The sequence below is a fragment of the Callospermophilus lateralis genome, chromosome 9, assembly GCF_048772815.1.
Source record: "Callospermophilus lateralis isolate mCalLat2 chromosome 9, mCalLat2.hap1, whole genome shotgun sequence".
Lineage (NCBI taxonomy): Eukaryota > Metazoa > Chordata > Mammalia > Rodentia > Sciuridae > Callospermophilus > Callospermophilus lateralis.
This window is the reverse complement of record NC_135313.1, coordinates 14,687,220-14,708,615: the sequence shown is the minus strand read 5'-3', so window position 1 is coordinate 14,708,615 and position 21,396 is coordinate 14,687,220. Positions and strand designations below refer to the sequence as shown.

The following is a 21,396-nucleotide window of genomic DNA, read 5'->3' as shown; positions in this document are numbered from 1 at the left end:
TTGATCTGTGATAGTTGAATCTTAAATCCCATCACTATTAATGGCAAGCAAATTAAGATTTATTGTCCTGATCATGGTACTGGTGGCAGAGCTAAGATGTGTGTGATATTTTTGCATGTATGTATCCATGCATGTGTTCAGTCTGGTTGGGTTTTTCTTTCTTGTGGTGGTGCTGGGTACACCAGAGTGCTATGGTTTTGATTTTAAATGTTTCCTCAAAGGCCCATGTGCTAAAGTTTGTTCCCTGCTCATGGCTCTTTTGGGAGGTGAGACCTACAGGGAGATTTGAAGTCAGTGGGGGCCTTACTTCAAAGGGAATTTTGAGACCCTAGATTTCTTCCTCCTTCCATCTGACTGTGAAGTGAGTGGGCCTTCTTCTCTGCCATATGTTCCCACCATTTTGGACTGTGCCACCACAGGCCCAGAGCAGTGGGGCTAGTCAGTTATAGACTTTAACCTTCAAAACAGTGATCCAATCATAAACTGATTTATCTCAGGTGTTTCTAATAGTAATGGAAAACAGGCCAATATAAGGTATACAGTCAGTGAATGTTTTAAATCCATTCTCCTAAATCAAATATATATTTTTATCATGCTTTTAGACTTTAGGGGTAGAGAAGTGAATATTTTCATTAGAACTATGGTGCCACTCTAAAGAAACTTTCCAGATAGCAAATAAGAGTTGTTGGTTGCATTTATGGGGACCCAGAAGACCCTTTTGCTATAGAATGAATTTAATGACTTTTATTTCTATCCTGTGGATACTGCAAATGTCTTCAGTTCTGAGGGTGACTCCTCTTTTCTTTGCTCAGTTCACCAGCTTTGTAGAGAATAATTTCACAGATCTACCAAGTTTGGATTGAGGTATTGTGCTGCATCTTTCAAGCTTACAATGATCTTGAAATGTCTTCCTTAAGCTGCAAACAGATCTTAGCAAGTAGAACCATTTGATATACATATAAATATGATCCTTAGTCACCATTTTTCTGTTACTAAAACATGCCATCTCTGTTTTCAGATAAGAAATTACAGCAAATTTTTTTCTTTTAAAAAATGAGCAGGTGTGGGACTCTGATACTATTAATACTCTTTAGTAACCGTTTAGCGTAAAACTTTACTTAACATCATTTTATACACTCTGAAAATGTATCATTTGAGAGCAATTTTGTGGGTGGGCATTAATCTTCCTTATTTTATGTATAGTTGTTTCCATAATCCAAAGATCTGTCCTCACCTTTCTGTCAATGACACAAAATCCTTCTGCTCCTTCATTTTTTCCAACGCTCTTGTATCTCAAATAATAGAGGTCACACAGAGAAAGATCTTCCTTACTATTTGATTATTAAGATTTTAGACAATTACTAATTAAGGTGATACAAGATGTAAACTCTTGACATAATGCAGCTGATCATTTACATAGAACATTTTAAAAACACATTGAAGTGTTTGAACCTAGCTATCTATTATCACACAGTTTCACATTTTAAGATTTGGTGTTTGCTTCATCTATCATTTTATAAATAATAATAGGTCATTTTCTTTTAATGCTGTTAAACTTGACTCTTCTTGTTATTTTAATGAGCAATTCTGAGAATAGTAAAGAAGGGAGTTGTTATATTTTTCATGATGCAAGATTAATGTACTTTGACCCGAATTTATATATTTAGAGATAGTTGCTTTAAAATCTTGACTTGTTTATTTTTTCCACTGTGGTCAGTCATATAACCTAGTGTACCTGTGTATGCATTTTTCTTTTCTTGCCCTTTCGCTAAAATGAGCAAGATATAGACTCCTTCTGGGCCAATGCATGTATACTCTTCCTTCAGTATCATCAGGGAATTTGTTCTGAGACCTCTGTACATACCAAAATATGAGGATGCTTAAGTTTCTTACAGAACTTAAGAAATAAGAAACTTATTACCTGTGCACATCCTCCTATATATTTTAAATAGTCTTTAAATTACATAGAATACCTAATACAATGCGATGCTATGTAGATAGTTGTTTTAACTTTACTGACTGGAGAATAATGACAAAAAAATAAAATTTTCAGTTTAGACACAATTAAAAGTTGTTTCAATATATTCAGCCATGATTGTTTGAATCTGTGGATGAAGAACCCATTAATATACAGGGATGATTGTACCTATAAATCTCTATAAGTGGCTGCATCACAGTCCATTTAGTTTCTCAGTCATTCTTTGATAAGTAGATCTTTAGATTGTTTTCCTCTTTTAGTTGTTCATTTTTTTCTTTTTTTGGTCACTGAAACAATACTTCCATATCTTCCAAGCTTTGCCTTTAGACTAGGCCACTTACTATCCCTTCTTGTTGTAGTCATGTATACCTCCTCCTTCCTTCTAAAGCCTTAAATAGCTGAATACCAGAATAATAGGCTTCCTGTTACTCTAGAGGTGAATGATTTCAGTGTCTTTCCAATACTCTGGTCTTCACTTCCTTGACAGCCTGCCTTTAAGTGATTTTGTATTTCATTCTGCATTTGTTACCCCCTTCTTCCTGATCATAACCTGGATCTCCACAGGAACCCAACTCACATTCTCTATAATCGAAATTTAAAGGATTGGTCTCAGACTGTCACCTCTTATGGTTCTAACGTGACCCAGGATCTTAGTTTATTGTTTCTGTCTTTTGATAAACTCTTTGTCTCCTCAGGCTGATGAGTGTGCTTGCTTGCCTTCCTTAACTTAATTCTCTGATGAATCATTATAATCACATCATTAGAAACAATCTCAGTTCCCTTTGTCCTCTCTTTCCTTTCCATTTGTTCCTGGGACCTCTGTAGGCCAAACTGCCCAGTGTGGGTTGCCACGCTCTTTTCTGGAGTTAAGGTTGGGTAGGTGGGGTACCTGGAAGATTCCCAAGGCTGGGTCAATGAAACTGCTGGGTGCAGCTGCCCTGCTGTTTCATGGGACCCTGGGTGGGTGGACTCTCCAGAGCTATGCATCAGGATCCTAATTGGGGTTGGCAGGGTGGGGGATGTACTGTGCCCTTTATCCAGGGCAATGCAGTGGTGTGGTAACTAGGAGGCTTGTGAAGATTGCAGGCTTTTCCAACAGCAAATGCCTTAGGTATTTATGGTGTGTGGGGGAATTCCCCACTTGCTCAAGTTCTTGGTTCAGGGTTGATCTCCACAGACAGGATGGTAGCTGCTTTGTGCTTAACTTCCTTCTTTATGAGGCTATCTTGTGTTTCTGTGCTTTACAACATCTGTGTCACATCCACCTTGCACTCAGGTGCTCTTCCTCAGACATTCCAGTGGAATAGTTCCTGGTTTTTCCTTGTTTTGGTACTTTGCTCTGGAGGGAAGTGTGCCAGGCGTCTCTGGTCAGCCATCTTGCTCATGTTCCCTTCCTCACCTTTGCACTTGCTTACAAAGTAAAGAAAGCACATTGTCATGTGAGTATTAGCCATCTGCATTTTCTTTCTCTACAGCCCAGTTTTCCTCTTGTTGCTTTTTAAATTTATGGACACTTTTCATATTTTGTCATTGTTACTTTTCCCCCCCCAGTCTTGTTTTCCTTTTGATTTTTAAATTGTTTCAACTTACAAAACTATTAAATCTTTAAAGTTTATGGAGGAGGAGAATTGGTGAGAAAAATTTGAAAAATATGGTCTTTAAAATTGTAGTTCCCAAGCATTATTATACATAAAACTCACGTGGTTTCTATTTGAAGATACGCACGCCACTAGAGTTTGCATTTTCTAGCTGTTGGGGTGGTAAGGAAGAGGGAGGCATATTTGAGTAAATTTTATTTCAAATAACCTCTAAGGTAATTCTAATAGTGTGATTGGTTAGTACATGGACCATGTTTGAGAGACACTGTTGTAAATCTATATTCAGAGTAGTAAAATATTAGCAAAGCAGTAGAAAAATAGATCAGAGAGAGAGAATAGCAGTTATAAATATCCAAGGGTAAATGAGAAGTTTTTAGTGAAGGTGATATTTTGGTTAACTGGGAGAAGGTTGATTTGTTTAATAAACAGTTTAGGAGGTTCTTGAGAAAAAACCTTCTTTATAGGAAAGTAAAGTCTGTTTTAAAATCTGGATGAAGGGCTGGGGCTGTGGCTCAGTGGTAGAACCCTTGCCTCATGTGTGAGGCACTGGGTTTGATTCTCAGCATCACATATAAATAAATGAATAAACTATGACCCATCAACAACTAAAAAAAATTTTAAAAAATCTGGATGAAAAATTATGTAAATACTAGAAAAAATATGAGTCTATTAGCTTAATCTTTGGATAGATAAAACCAGTTAGACTGGCAACCTAGAAAGAAAAGATTGACAGATGTGTTTACTTTTCAGAGTTAATACAAATGTAGAAATATGAAAAATTGCCCTTGACTAGATTTCTAAGTTCTTTACATTTTTCTATAGCCAATAAATAGGGTGCAATTTGCCAAAGGTTCATAATTCTACCTAATTTTTCTAAAATAAAAATTCCACCTCCATCTTACTTCACCTGGGTAGCTGGGATTACAGATGTGTACTGGGCCTGGTTTACATATTGCCTCCTGAACACATGCTGCTTCTGGTACTTGTTCAAGCCCCTTTTTTCCTATCCCTGTCCTCACTTAATTTTCATGATTTTAATAAATTGTTATTTGTGTTTTTTACTGCATTCTTCCTGAAGTGCTATTTATGCTCAGTGATTAATACTTACAAAAAGTTTTATATTTTAACCTATGATTTATTTTATATTATGCCTATGATCCATTATTGTTAATTTTTTTATATGGTATAAGGAAGGAGGTCCAACTTTATTCTCTTATGTTGATATTTATTTGTTGTAGTGTCATTTGTTGAAAAGACTGTTCTTTCTCTAAATACTGTCACCCTTTTGAAATCCAGTTGTCCATAATATAAGTGTTTATTTCTGGACTTGAAGATCTGTTCCACTGATCAGTATGTCTGTCCTTTTCCTAATACCCTCATTATGATGATTACAGTTGCTTTGTGATAAGTTTTGGAATGAAAATATATAGGTTCTTCAAGTTCATTCTTTTTTTAAATTGTTTTAGCTGTATTAGATAATTTGAGATTCCATATGAATTGTATAGGATCAATTTACCAGTTTCTGAAAAAAAAAAAACAGCTGAAATTTTAATGAGTCTATATATTGATTTGAGGCATATTGCCATTTATTATTATTATTTTTATTATTTATTTTTGAATGCGGTGCTGACGATCAACCCCAGAGCCTCACACATGCTAGGCACGTACTCTGCCACTGAGTTACAGCTCCAGCCCCAAGGCATATTGCCATTTTAACATTAAATCCTCTAGTCTGTGAACAGGGGATATTTTTCTATTTATTTATGTCTTCTTTAATATCCTTGAACAATGTTTTGTGGTTTTCAGGGTACAAATTTTATAGTTCTTGATATAGTTAAGAGTATTATTATCTAAGTATTATTTAAGAGTATTATTATCTAAGTATTATTTCTAATATTATAAATATAATTGTTACTTTAATTTCATTTTCTTATTTGTCATTGCTAGTATATAAACATAAATTGACTTTTCTATATTTATCTGATAGTAGAATATAAAAATCAAAATGGAAGCTGTGTGCTGTGGTGCACACGAGTAATCCCAGTTACTCTGGAGGCTAAGGCAGAAGAATTGCAAGTTTTAGGTCAGCTTTGGCAACTTGGTGAGACCATGTCTCAAAATAAAAGATATGAAGGGCTAGGGATACAGTTTAGTGGCAGAATGCCCAGGGTTCAATCCCCAATACCACTCTCCCCCAACCGCCCGGGCCCCACTACACACAGAGGAGATTGTAGAAGCTACAAAAGGAGAGCAGAACCTTTTCTGAGCCAGAGATTTGCTGAAAAGAGATAGATGACCATGTTAGATACCATGTTAGAAACTGATTCCACCAGAGGGAGCTATTTTCCCAAACCTAATATCTTGCAAGGATGGAGAAATAACAGAGTTCAGTTTTGCCTCCTGACCTGGCAATTTCAGTGGACTTAAAAATTTTTACCATCACCTAATTTGCATCAGTTTCCAACTTATCTCAGTCTTGCTTACCTCCCCCAAAGAATGATGCCAAGCTGCATGGATCCACGTATTGTTAAAAAAGACCAAGTTCACTTTCTTTGGTGTATGCTTGTTCTGAGCCTGTGTTTCTTGATTGGCAAATTTGTTTTGTACCAAGTAAAACTATCTTTGCTTTTATTTTAGCATTGTTTATCAGTTCTTAGCTTGTACATCCTTAAAGGTAAAAGGATATCTCTTATCTCTTGTCAGAACATTTCTGACACCAAAGGTATGGATTTTCTACATCAAACACTTCTCCAGTTCTCTGGATACCAATGGGGTACATTTTACTTTAGTTCTGACAGTTACCCAGAGTTAGCACATGTTTCATAGGTTAAGGACTCATTCTGACAGGATTGTCCTTGTCCTTCAGACACTAATTACAAGTAGTGGGTCCCCAGGTCACCCACACTGCTCTCTGATGTGGCTACAAAAATTGGGAGCTAGCCTTCTTGTCAAGTTTGATAATTTGCTGTAATATACTCAAGAAACACTTTATTTCCAATTGCCAGTTTATTATAAAGAATATAATAAAGGATACAGATGAAGCCACATGACCAAGTACATAGGTTGAAGTCTGAAAGGGTCTCTGGAGTGCAGGGCTTTAGTACATGTGGAACTGCGGTGTGCCACTCCATAGCACATTGTTTAGGATTTTTACAGATTCTGTTACATAATTGATGAAATCATTGGACATTGGTATTAGCTCAATCTCCAGCCCGTCATTATTCCCCATAGGTAAGAGATAGGGTTGAAAGCTCCAGTTCTAGTCATGTAGCTACTAGCAACTAGCCCCTTGGTGGTAACTAGCCCCCATCCTCCAACAGTCACTTCATTAATAAAATTTGAGGTAAAGTGTGTGTTATGGAATAATAAAAGACCCTTATCACTCAGAAACTCCAAGGATTTTAGGACTTCTGTGCCAGGAACCAGGAATGAAGACCAGATATGCACTATCTATATCATTCTTTCATAATAACACAATCTTGTATCCCTACAATCTTGCTGAATCCTATATTTGAATTGCTTTTTAATGGATTTCTTATGATTTTATGAATAGTTTTTAAGTTAAATCATGATATTTTAAGTTCAAAATGCAAACTTGGAAAGTTAAATTTTAGAAACAGAAAGGTAAACAAGATTGATAAGTCCTTAGCTAAACTAACCAAAAGAAAAAGAAGACCCAAATTAATGAAATTAGAAATGAAAGAGGAGGGGCTGGGGTTATGTCTCAGTGGTGGAGTGCTAGCCTTGAATGTGCAAGGCCCTGAGTTTGATCCTCAGCACCACATATAAATAAATAAAATAAAGTTATGTGTCCAACTACAACTACAAAATAAATATTAAAAAAATAAATGAAAGAGGAAAAATCACCACAGACATCAGAGAAATCCAGAGGATGATTAGGGACTATTTTGGAAAACTACACTCCACTAGAAGAATTGGATACATTTCTAGACACATGACCTGCCACAGTTGAACCAAGAGGACAGAGAAAGCCTAAACAGCCCAGTGACTTGCAGTGAGGTAGAAACAGTAATAAAAGCCTTCCAACAAAGAAGTTCAGGACCAGTGAATTCTCAGGTGAATTCTACCAGACATTTAAAGAAGAAATAATGCCAGTGCTCCTCAAATAATTCCATTAAATAAAAAGGGATAGGACTCTTTCAGATTCATTTTATGAGGCCAGTATCACCCTAATACCCAATCCAGATAAGGATACATCAAGGAAAGAAAACTAAAGACCAGTATGCCTAATGAAAAATCCTTAATAAATAAAAAATCCTTAATAAAATACTAGCAAATTATATTCAGTAATATACTAAGAAGAGTGTACATCATAACCAAGTAGGTGTTATTTCAGGGTTGCATTGATGGCTTAATATATGCAAGTCAATAAATGTAATTCACCACATAAATAGAATTATGGACAAAAATCACTTAGTCATCTCAGTAACCTTTGACAAAATTCAGCACCCATTCATGAAAATAAATTTCAGAGTACTTAGTTAAATAATATCATTCTCCTGGTTATTAGTGTACATTTTTTTGTTGTTGTTGTTTTGTTACTCTGATGTCCTCAAAATAGCAAGACCATTTGTTTTATGTGCCATTTTCCTGAATGGAGACCTTCATTGTCTCTCCATGACCTTTATGGCAATGATCCATATTCTTTGGACTGGTTTTCAAAATATTATACGGTATGTTGTCTAAGAAAACAGCCTGGGAGGGTGAACAGAACCTGGGCCCCATTTGGAGTCCTAGCTTCTCCCCAGTTGTGCATGAGCAAATTTGGAGGTGTTTCTTATCTTGTAAGAGAATTGGATTTTTAATTTTTAAAGCACAGTTTTCTTTATTTCCTTGAACGTATTCATGCTTTGATCTCTTTTAAATTAAGTCTGACATCTGAGTCTTCTCAGGGACAACTTCTGCCTGCTTGCTTCCATTTTATATGTGTCATATTTGCTATTTGTTTGCATGCCTCATAATTTTGTGTTGTAAACTGGACATTTTAGATGGTATTGTATAACAACTCTGATTAGTGATCTCCCTTTTCTTCCAGGACTTCTTGCTATTGTGGTGTTTGTTTGCTTAATGACTTGGTTAAACTAGTTCACTGAGTTTTTTCTTTCTTGCATAGTATACTGATACTACTCCTCTGAGGGCACATTCTTGGGCCCGCACACAGTCTTCCCTTCTCAAGTGCTGACAGCAGTTTTAGCAGAGTTCACTTTAACTGTCTCTTTCTCTGCTTTCCTTGTTAAGTTTGTAAGTATTCTGTCTCTGTTGGTATCACAACCAGCAGTTATTCTTTACTAATTAATTGTTGGGTGATTTTTTTTTTTTTTTTAAATCCTTTTGGACAGAGCTCTGGGCCATAAATAGCTCCTTAAAATACATGCCTTTTCATAGGGGTTGTACCAGAGGCTGGTCTTTTGAGTTTTTCAGGAATCTTAGAGGGTTCTTCCTGGTTTTCTGTTAAAAATTTGATTGGCTTATTCTTTTACTTAAATGCTTTCATGTTGCCATCAACTTCGTGTTAATTGCTCACCACCAAAGTGTTTGTAATTTTTGACAGTGCCATCAGACATGAACTACTCCATTTTCTGTTCCACATAAAGTCAATCTTAGAAATTACTAAGGAGTTTTCTGTTCTTACTGCCTGTGTCTCTGGCCTGTGCAGAACCTCTATGCCATTGATATGGAGGCTGGGGCAGTGGCTTGGTTTTTCTTCTCTGCTTATGAGTGGTATGCTAGGCCATGGATTTAGGTGCTGATGTCAGTTTGGAGTTTCTCTACCTGCCTGGAACCTCTGCCTTAAAAGCGAACTAAAATCATTTTGGAAAGCAGTATAGGGATCCTTCAAAAGATTAGGAACAGAACCACCATATTACCCAGCTATTCCACTCTGTGGTATTTATCCTAAAGAACTAAAAGCAGCACACTGTTGTAATACATGCATGCCATTGTTTGTAGCAACACAGTCAATGGTAGCCAAATTATGGAACCAGCCTAGGTGTGCATCAGTAGATGAATGAATAAAGAAAATATGGTATATATACACAATGGAGTTTGCTCATCCATAAAGAACAATGAAATTGTTATTTACTGTTAAATGGTTAGAACTGGAGTGCATCATGTTAAGTGAAATAAGTCAGACTCAGAGTCAAATATTATTTCTTCATGTGTGGAAGTTAGAAAGTAAGGAACAAAATGGATCTTGTGAAAATAGAAGGGAGATCAGTAGAGTAGAAGAAGGGAACCAAGAAGGAGGGAGGGGGAAGAGGGAGGGGAAGAACTGGGGAATGAAGTTGATCAAACTAAGCTAGGTGCATGTATGAATATATCACAATGCATTTCAATTTTATATATAACTGCATCCATTAAAAATAAATAGAATAGAGGAAGGGGATCAGGGGGAGGGAAGATGGGAGGAAATAGGGTAGTACTAAGGACTGAAATGGACAGAACTATGTTATGTGCATTGATTAATATGTTAAAATGAACACTACTGATATATATATATATATATATATATATGTATATATGTGTGTATATATGTGTGTATACGTGTATATATATATGTGTGTATATATGTGTATATGTGTATATATGTGTGTATACATATGTATATATGTGTATATATGTATATGTGTGTATACATATGTATATATGTGTATATATGTATATATGTGTATATATATGTGTATATATACGTATATATATACACACACACACACACACACATATATCCATGATGCACTTAAAAAAATAATAATCTGTACTCATCGTTCTTGTCCTGCTGCACCTGGGATAGAACTCTTGTCTTATAAGTGGAGATTGGGTTAAAGAAGGGATTCCTCAGATCTCTTAACTACACTTTGCTGGAATAGAATTTTTGTAACGTGGAGCTGAGGTGAACTCATAGTCCAGGATTTGGATCAGGGCAGACAACGAGTTAGTAGTTTGCTTCAGTTTTTTTCAAGAATGACATTATTCCCCATGTACCACACAATGGTATTTCCTCTGCCTAGGGCACTCTTCATCTCCGTATAGGCACATGGAACACTCTTTTCCTTCTGAGTCTCTGTTTAGAGCCAGGGAAGCTTTCCCTAAGTTTCCATACAAATTACCTTTCCAACATTGTCTCCATCATTTTATCTTTCACTTACTTGGGTTTATTTTTTTCCTAATAGCATTTAATACCATTGGGCATGTGTACATACACATGTATGCATTTGCTTGTCTCCCTCTCCCAGTAAAAGTGTGGGTCTCTTAAGAGCAGGGACTTTGTCTGTTTTGTTCACCATTGTATTACCCATATTTAGAATACTGTCTTGAGAGCCTGTTTGGAGGTTCTATCAGGGAAGCACAGCTCCTCCTGTACCCTTGATTGAAGAACAGCCCTCCTTCATTGGGAAAGTTTATCCTCTTCATTCTCTTTAACTGAGCGTGCAGCTTCAGGAGGGACACAGGTGGAGTAGTGAGGAGGGAGGGGATACCCACCTAACCAGCCAGATGAGCTGAATCAACCTGGTGATCAGTGGGGTGACAGATGTTGCAGCTAGAGCAGCTCACATCCTAGAACAGTATCTAACACAGTAAAGTTTCAATAAATTTGATGAATGAAGAGTATAAAATGACCGCAGTTTATCGCCTTGTTGCTTCATTTTAGTGCCTAAGTTGGCAGATATTTAGAAGTACTATGAAAAATGAATTTTACATGTTTGCCAACTTCAGTACTTGCTAGAGTGAGAATGGTGTTCACAGGGTAAGAGTGCAGGGATTGAGTCATGAAAGAGAAGAATGTGGCATTTATGCACAATATTTGCCGTCTTTAATGTAGTGGGATGCTAAAGGACAGGAAATAAGTAAATTTTTGTTCCCCCATCCCTTTCTGGCTTGCTCCCTACTTAACTACTAGGAAGGGTTAGGTTGGAAAGGCCACCAGTTTACAGTGTGATGTGGAAACTTCTCTAATTTCATTGTTACTGAATTTGGTACAAATGAGACTATTAGAAGCTTCAGGATATTGGTAGGGGACAGAATATTAATTCCTGCCTGATTGGGAAAGTTTGTTTGCTTGACTAATATGAAGAACTGTTCTTTATTATTTTTAAAATAATTTCAAACTAATGTCTTTTCCTTCCTTCTAGATTCTTGTTGAAACCTGTTAATTCTACTTCTTGAACACTTATGAATAACCAAGTGTCTTCAAAATCATCTACCATGAAGCTAAAACAGACTATCAATCCCATTCTTTTGTATTTCATACATTTTATAATATTACTTTATACTATTATAACATATATTCCATTTTATTTTTTATCTGAGTCAAGACAAGAGAAATCAAACCAAATTAAAGCAAAGCCTGTAAATTCAAACCCTGAGTCTGCATACAGAGCTATTAATAGTTTAGATGGTTTGGTTTCAGTATTGTACCCTGGATGTGACACACTAGATAAAATTTTTATGTATGCAAAAAACAAATTTAAGGACAAAAGACTCTTGGGAACACGTGAAATGTTAAACGAGGAAGATGAAATACAACCAAATGGAAAACTTTTTAAAAAGGTAAGGTAATATTTCATTGCTTTTGACTTCCCTCTGAATACAATGTACTTTAGAAGTGGTGGCAAGGGACAAGTGACAAGCACAGCCTTCTCCTGCTGGAATTTGCTGATGTTGGAGGGGAAAAGGGACTAGACTATGTTTTCATCTTTCTGAACCTCACAAGCCTAATTTATTCTGCAGTTTTCAGAAAGATATTTAGAATGCCCCCTGCTCTGGGGCTTTTTTGAATCTGATTATCTCACAGGGCTTAGAATAGAATGTCTTGTAGTTTTGGCTATGAAACTGTATTCCCTGGTTTCCAGAAGCACCTGGGTACTTGAGATACCTCCATATTTTGGGTGTGGACCTTCTGTTTCTGATTTTCATGTGGGTTTCTGTGGGTGCATAATGTCTTAATACTTTGATTATGGCAATTGCATGGTTTAAAAAATATCTTTTTATAACTATAGAGGAACCTGCCATTATTGATTTGAAACAGAACAAGCTGTCCCCAGAGTTAGAGAAACATAGTTATTAAGGGCCTGGAATCCTGCCTGTAATCCCAGTGACCGGGAAGCCAAAGCAGGAGGATTGCAAGTTCCAAGCTGGCCTTGGAAACTCAAGACCCTCTCACAAAATTAAAAACAAAATCAAAACCCCCAAAACGGGCTGGGGATGTAGCACAGTGGTGCCCCTGGGTTCAATTCCCAGTGGTGTTTGAAGGTGGGGACAAAGCCTGGACTCCAGATGCAGACTGTAGATTTGAATTTTATCTTTGCCTCTTACTGGTCTGTGACTTTGGAAAAGTCAAATTTGCCTCAGTTCTTTTATCTTTAATATGGAGATAATGATCATCACATTTGTTGTTATTTTTTATGAGCCAAGCTGTTTTGAGATCTTTACATTCATCAACTTTCTAGAGTTTAAATGACCCTAAGAATTAATATTAATGTCTCTTCAGATTATAGCATTGAGGCAGAGATGGGTTAGGTAACTCTACCCTGCTGTATGCATAGATTCCACAAAGCAGGAAGTTTTTGTACTAAAATAAAAAAGGTTAGACATCGAGACATACTGTTTTTAATCAGCAGTCTTTTCTGTCTATAGTACAATATTATGAGGCTCTATTCAGTATAGGAAGTTTTATTTAAGTTTCCTTATGTCAAGAAGATTCACCCTATTGTTAGTATTTGCCTCAAACTGTTCAAAAGGTTGTATATAGACTGACTAAAAAAATGGAATATTTTTCTTGTCTGAAATCAAGTTCATTGGGAAAGTAGAACTAATTTTTTAGGTTTTGTGTGTAATAAATGAAGCAGATCTTTTCTTTTGATCTTCCTAGAGAAGAAAGTGTGCTTGGCCACCAGTTAGCTAAGCCTTGCATTTCTCTTGGCCCTGTGTTGCCTTGTGGCACACAGGAGAGGAGGTGGGTATCTCAGCTACATGTTAAACATTCTGGGCTTCCCGGCCCATGTTAAACCCATTGTATTGTGATTGTAACAGCCTTTGTCATGACAGGGTATTAAGTATCCTGACTTCTGTCCTTTGTGCCTACTACCCTGCCACCCTGCCACCGATCAAAACAAAGATAGCTCAACAAAGATAGCTCAGCAGGAGGGTTAGAAGATATACTTTTGATGAAATATTTTCATTAAAATGATTACCATACTTGAAGGCTTTGGGAGGCAACACTTTTAGGGCTTGTTTAAGCTGGGATGTATCTGATATGGTAAAGCAAAGCTATAAATATTGTATACCATACCCTTACAAACCTTATTTCAAAATAATGATTTTATTTTATGTATTTTTTTTTTTTTTTTTTGCAATGGTAGGAATCCAACCCAGGGTCTCATGCATGCGAGGCAAGCACTCTACCACTGAGCTATATTCCCATTTGTGAACTTCATAGCTTTGTTTTGCACAAACTGAGAAACAAAGGCACAGAGCAAATTCTGCTATGATTTTGAGGCTTGGTGAGCCTTTTCATGACTATTTGCCCATTCTTCCAAGCTCTATGTTTTATAAAACTATATAGCAAGATAAACATCTTGGCAGGTGTGTGTGTGTGTGTGTGTGTGTGTGTGTGTGTGTGTGTGTATCACCTGATTCTCACTGTACCAGCAGCAATAATGTTTTGTTGAAATGAAGAACTGTGAAAGATTGGATTTCAGAGCAACTTTAAAAATGCATGTGAACCTGAATAGAAAAGAGTTGCAAAAAATGAACATATCAGAAATGGAAAAGACCACACGTCTGGGTTCAGATAGTTTTTGAGCTAAATATCTGAAATACTTTTAACTTTTTTCTTGTGTATTTGTTACATATTAGAGGATTATATTATCATAGTGCTCACAGAAGACTTTACTGACATTCCTTATAAATTGATCCAAAAAAGATAATAGAAACACTTATTTCTGTCCTTATAAATTGACCTCACTTTCTTTTCCTCACTGCCTTCCTTTGTGTTGCCTCTTCCTCCAGTCATTTTTTTTTTATCCTTTAATGTGTATGTGTGTGATATTTACTTCCCGATTTGTAAGAACTTTAACATCATAATTCATGTAAAAAGTAATGGATCTCTTGGCCAGGATCTGTGGTTTGGTATTATATCTGTTTCTTCTTGGTTTTCCCTTTGAAACTTGTTCTTTTTCTTGCCATTTTATTTATGAAAGGCACATTGGGTACCAAGTTGCTCAAGCAAGATCTTTTATTTAGAGTGCATAGAAGCTAAATGAAGCTAGATGGATTTTCTTGATAAGTTGTAGATGGACAAAACACTGCCTCACCCATGCCAGGCAAGTGCTCTATCACTGAGCCACAACCCTAACCCCCGGATAAAGCACAATTTTTGAATAGTTCTTTCCCAAATAGTGAAAGGAAAAAAGGACCTAGTACTTAATAAAAAGGTTTGACTCAGCTGTCTGTAAGCTTGATCCTCACTAGACTGTCTCATCCTTCTGAGTCCTGAATGGTTACGCATTTGTATGCTTTTATCTTATAGTATGTTCTCTATGTTGTCACCATTGTATTTTTATAGTTTTCTTTTAAAGTAAGTGACCATGGTCAGAGCATCTAAGACTATAGGTTCCTGAACAAAACTAAATTACTGAGTTGATGTATTCCGGGAAGTTATAGTCAGAATGATAACATTGATGTTATATGTTATACCTTTCATAAAATAGAAATATAGACAAGTGTGAGAGAGGAAAGTGATCTTTGGAGTCATCTTAATCCCCTCCCTAAGTTTTGATGACATAATTGCTCAAAGATTCCCTGACAAGTCATTCAGATAACCATGCTGTGAGGAAAGTTGACCATATTTACATCATGTATATATTTAATATTTAAGAAGTGACAGGCAGAGAATGAAAGTGATTGTTGATGACAACAGAACTATGGTAGTTAAATGTTCAGATGGGCATGGCTTTTTTTTTTTTTAATCAGTCTTAAAAAGTGAGGCAGCCAGCCAGAGGGGAGACAGATAAGACTTCCTTGGGCTCAAAATGAAGTTGTACTTAATTATACTATCCATTCCATATTTATCAAATAATTGTTGAGGGCCTCTAACAATAGTGAACAAGTTATGGTGGTTACTCTTCTCTGGTACTTAACATTTGCATGGGAGGAAAAGAGACAATAAATAAGTTAACAGAAATGTGATCTTTTGTGAAAAAAATAAAGAGGATTGGTGATCAAGGAAAACCAGCCCATCTTAGTATGTTATGATTCAGCTGAGGCCTGAATAGCAAGAAAGAACCAACTTTTCAAAGATATGGGTAAAGAAAGTTCTTTGTAGTGGGATAGAGTAGAGTAGTGTCTCAGAGGCACTACTCAGTTGAATGAGGTCTGTCTTTGGGGTGTAGAATTTAAGAAGGCATTTAGATTCGGAGTGCCCTACATACCTGTCTTGCCCTAGCCTAGCTAGTCTGAAAAATAGAGAAGACAAAGTGAATTAATAGGAAGTAGTCAGGGAAGAGGATTTGAGAGGAATACAAAGAGGCATGTCACTTCTAGATCCCCTACTGCTTGTCAGGCCAGGGTAAGGTGTTTGGTTTCTTCTCTAGTGCTGCTGGAAGGGGAAACCTGCAGAATGTTAAACAGGGGAGTGACCTCATTTAAGTGGATTGTAGGGGAATAAGAATGAGGGCAGTTTGACCAATTGGTAGGAGTTCAGGGGAAAGATGGACCAGGGTGACAGGGATGGAGGTGGAAAGAAATGACTAGATTCTGAGCATACTTTGTAGATCGAGTTGGTAAAACTTATAGGTGGATTTAGAAATGAGTTGTGAAGATAAATGTAATGGAGAGTGTCTCCTAATTTTTGTGTTGAGCAGTTGAGGGGATGGTACAATACTGACAGGAATGACCAAGAGAAAAAACGGGGAGGACAATGAATGAGAATTTTTTTTTTTCTTTCTTTTCAAAACTTGCTGAGTTTTCTGGGACTGTTAGATAGCCTACTTGAATGTAAAAAAAATGGGTATCCAAGTTAGGGGTCTGGACTGGAAATGAAAATTCTGAAGACTTTGAAGTAAACTCTTCAGAATCTGGCTTTTGACAGGAATACTCAGCCATGTGGACTACAGAGTATAAGTATAGATCAATGTAGGTTATTAAATTTAATGATAGGAAGCTTAGGAAATTTCTGTTTAATTGCTCAGTGAAATATGAGACAGGGTGACCAGATGGATTTATGAAAGGGAGGAAGTAAACAGAAGGTTTCAAAGATATTTCAGAGGGTGAGAAAATGAATATACTAGGGTAGAATAAATAATATGATTGTGAGCTGCAGAGATCTGTGTGCTATATTTAATAAGGTGATTTCTTTTTTCCTGCAGCAGTATTTAACAACAAAAGCAGAATAACTTAATTAGTTTAGTCTAGGGTTGGGCTAACCATAGAGACAACAGTACAGAGTTAGGATTAGAAAATTTTCAGAGCAAGTCAGATAAAATTAAGGAGTGACTATTGTTATCTTAATGCAATCTTTATGAGAAATATAATTACTAGAAGACTCAGTGGTTTAAAGAATTCACTTTATGTTTAAATCTGCAAAGATTTTTTTTTTTAGAGAGAGAGAGAGAGAATTAATAGATATATATCTATATATATATATGTATTTTTTTTTTTTTTTTTAGTTTTCGGCAGACACAACATCTTTGTATGTGGTGCTGAGGATCCAACCTGGTCCGCACACATGCCAGGCGAGCGCGCTACCGCTTGAGCCACATCCCCAGCCCCAAAATCTGCAAAGATTTTAACTTATGTTTTCTCTATATAAGGAAACCCTTGAATTAAATTTGATTTGATTTCTTTGCCACATGGTGAAATCACATGAGTTTACATATTTTAATTATATATCTAATACCTTTTCAGAACACACATATTCTTTGAAATTAGAAAGCTTGTCATTTAGATTCTGGACTCTTTTGAAAGTCACTCAGTCTTATATTTCGGATTATACAATTCTTAATAATTATAATGCAGTTTTTGTGCATTTTGGCCCATTTCTCAACTGTCTTCTCACACCTGCAGAGCTCCTTTTGAAGTCATTGGAGCTCCCTGTGCTGAGCATTTCATAGGGGTGCAAAGCAGGGTGAGAGTTTGGGACCATTACAGTTAAGTAAGTACCATCTTAAGTACAATTACTTTATTCATCAAAATAAAAATTTTATTTATTAAAACATTCATTAAATAGGACACTAGAGGGCAGCATTTGTCCTTTTTGTTTTCATCCCACCTTGTCTGGAAATTTCTTGACTATTTTTTGCATTTTAAAAAATGAATATAGTCAGATGTTTTTGAAGGTGTTTAGATGCAAATTACTAAAGCTGTATTTGGGAGCTAGCATACTTCTGCAGAGTCGGCTTTTTATTGAGTCTTTACTTGTGAAGGGGAATTTATGGTCTTATCTAAAGAAAATTCCTAAAGACAAAAATATGTTAACTAGCTTTAAAGGACATTATTTCTAACTCAAACTTCATTATTACCTGCACTCATGCTATAAACACGGACGAAAGGCTAGAATCAAGACTTATTTATTCTGTATACAGCAATTCAAATTGAACAGCCATAAATATTTCTATTACTTTGGGGGAGCAGGACCAATTTCTATTTATGGGTCATGTTGTATCATTTAGTATTGAAATAAAGATGTTCCTAAGGGAAAGAAAGTCAAATTTTGGCATTAGTAGTACTTAGTACCAGGCCAGACATTAAATTAACAGCTAAATCATTTAAGTAAAGGAAATCTGCAAGTGAATTATTAGTAGATGGCCAAGAAATTGACCTATAAAATTCCATCAAACTGGATATTTTTGAAAACAAAAAGTACTCCCCCATTTAAAAAAAAAAAATTCTGTCACAGTTAAAGATTTAGAATAGGATTTGAGTTGTTTTAGAAGATATCACAAAATAGCTGATTTTTAAAATAGATTTTTCACTTGAAACTCAATTTCTAGCTTTTTATTGGGCAAAATGTTTTATGCAGATGTAATATGCTAGTTATTAAATTTGAAACATTCTGACTTCTGTCTGTAAATAATATTTTGGTTATATTAAAAGCTATTTGTATCTTTTTTTGATGTTTATTAGGTTATTCTGGGAAATTATAATTGGCTGTCCTATGAAGATGTCTTTGTCCGAGCCTTTAATTTTGGAAATGGCTTACAGATGTTGGGACAGAAAGCAAAGACCAATATCGCCATCTTCTGTGAGACCAGGGCCGAGTGGATGATTGCTGCACAGGCATGTTTTATGTATAATTTTCAGCGTAAGTAAGCTTTCTTGTTTTCTGAAAGAGTGAACTTTTGTAATTTGGAAGAGGTGATATTTTTAAAATTAAGAGGTTAGCATTCTTGTATCCAATCAGTGGAGAACTCTTTGTTAGGATTTGGATTTTTTGGTCTCTTGGAAAAGGAATCAGTTGTGGAGTAAATTGTACCTGTCAAATGTAGTAAGGGGACTTGAATCTTTGCGGGGGTGGGTGTATGGTGCTGGGAATTGCATCCATGTCTTACATGTGCCAACCAAATGCTCTTACATCTGAGGCACATTCCCAGCCCTACTTGGACCTGTTAATAGGAGACTTTCTGGGTCTAGGGAACTACGTCTATACCTAGGGCTTATTGCTCTGCTGCCCTCTCTCAGGAGCCCCCGTTGAAGTTACTGGCATTTCATTAATGCCACTTCGGTCAATAGCAACAGTTGACCTCTAAAACATGTCCATGCTGAAACTGGTGGACTTCAGGGTGCTTAATTGCATGATTGGTAATTTTAATGTTGTAGTTATTTGGACGGCAACTATGATGGTCATTCTATGAGATGGTCCTGGAAGCATAGTTCAGAAATCTTTCATCTTTTAGATGAAACAGAACAGAAACTTTTCACCAGATTTCTTGCTGTAAAATCTTCCAATTTTTCTTTAAATAAGCATTGTCTTTGTTTTCACAGGTTTGGATTTGCATTGTTTATTTTAAGAAGCTTTAAAAGAATTATTTTCGAAGTCATTTTATGTCTCACGTTTTTCAGTTAGGCAGAAAGTAAAAAAAATCCATGTTATTGTAATATCTGTAGGTGAAACAAAATAAAAATTCAAATTTGATTAATACTTCAAAATAATTTTAGGAAACATAACACCATTTCTCATGGACTTATTTATTTAATAATCTAGTGTTCAGAAAGCTCCTTGGGACTGACATCCATTTCCAGGGATGCTGTTTGCATTTGGTAGTTCATGAGGTGTTTTGAATATCTGATTCTTGTGTTTTTTTTCCTTGTAGTTGTTACATTATATGCTACCCTAGGAGGTCCAGCCATTGTTCATGGATTAAATGAAACAGAGGTGACCAATATCATCACTAGTAAAGAGCTCTTACAAACAAAGTTGAAGGTGAGGACTGTAGTTACTTTACTTCAAAATTTTTACTATGATGAACCTTATTATTGATAACTTAGTTCTTTTTTGATCTTTTAACATTTTTAATATTTTTGCAAGCTTTTAAAAATATCAGATTTTATTCCTTTCCTTTGAAATAGAAAACTTAGATTTCATATATATTCAGATAGACCCGAGTTACAAATTGCTAATAGGCCTATATCTAAATTGAAGAGGCTACAACTTTTTCTTGTATAATACTCCTCTATTTTCTAGTGTATTTTAAATAAATTTGTTATTTTGAAGGGCTATATTTAAAATCAGTAATTCACTGAGTTTAAATCACTGAGTAATAATGATTTCTAGGACAAATATGCCCAAAAGGGAGATTCTTAATAAAATCGGAAAAGGGTTTCTTTAGTTTCTAGACAGCTTTCTCTAAAAAGAGCAACATCTGAGATACTCTTTTTAAATAAATTTACAAGTGAAATCCCCCTCCTCCTCCTACACCCTCTCCTTACAGCTCCTTCCTGCACCCTTCTCCTTTCTGGCTTTGCCTCTGGAAACTTTATCCTGTATTTACCTGCCCATTTTGTTAGGCAGTAACTTTGTTGATTAGGATTTGACCCAAGAACAGGGTACACACTGTAAATCTAGTACAATGCAGTAGTGAGTTAGATCAGTATTTATTGATCTAAAAAAAGATCTTTAGCTAGTGCACGTCTCCCTCTTGCTTTTTTTGAGGCAAGAAATTAATAAGTCACTGAATATAGTAAACTTCTTTTATTGGATCCTGAACTGTTTGAATAAGGAATGTGGTAAATGTGTTTTTCCAGGATATAGTTTCTTTGATCCCACGCCTGCGGCACATCATCACTGTTGATGGGAAGCCACCGACCTGGTCCGAGTTCCCCAAAGGTGTCATCGTTCACACCATGGCTGCAGTGCAGGCTCTTGGAGCAAAGGGCAGCATGGGTATGTCACATTTCCCTCATTCCTTATATGCAGTCTCCAATCACCATATTCTCCAGAATTACTCCAAAGATTTGATTCTCGGGTTAGATCAAAAATCACATTTGTCTAGGCATATTTGGGGAAGGTGGGCTCTTCTAGAAATACTTTTTATCTTGCCTTTGAAAAGAAAAGTTTAAGGAAAGCACCAACATCAACATTAATTTATTGGTATTCTGAAAGTAGTACTTAATTGAAATGAATTTTAAAACTTTTTCCCTTACATCATTCATTTTTCTTGTTTCCTTTTTCTGATAGTTTTGGAGAGTTTAAAGTTAATTTTATAAAGTGATGCCATTGTGTTTGCCCATGTGCATCACTGTTAAGTTATTAACAGATGGCTAAACCTAGAACTCCTCCTTTTACTTCCTGCTCCAACTCTAACC

At 36.0% G+C, this 21,396-nt stretch overlaps 1 protein-coding gene across 2 annotated transcripts in view; it reads left to right on the top strand.

The window, feature by feature from the left end:
* Acsl3 (acyl-CoA synthetase long chain family member 3) overlaps nucleotides 1–21,396 on the top strand; it is a 66,036-nt gene that overhangs the window by 27,686 nt on the left and 16,954 nt on the right. For both annotated transcript variants that reach the window (XM_076865601.2, XM_076865600.2), the window contains 4 exons: nucleotides 11,727–12,144; nucleotides 18,718–18,895; nucleotides 19,905–20,014; nucleotides 20,836–20,974. In XM_076865601.2, coding sequence (XP_076721716.2) covers nucleotides 11,767–12,144; nucleotides 18,718–18,895; nucleotides 19,905–20,014; nucleotides 20,836–20,974 — 805 coding nt within the window. In that variant the 5' untranslated portion in view covers nucleotides 11,727–11,766. The remainder of the gene's footprint in view (nucleotides 1–11,726; nucleotides 12,145–18,717; nucleotides 18,896–19,904; nucleotides 20,015–20,835; nucleotides 20,975–21,396) is intronic.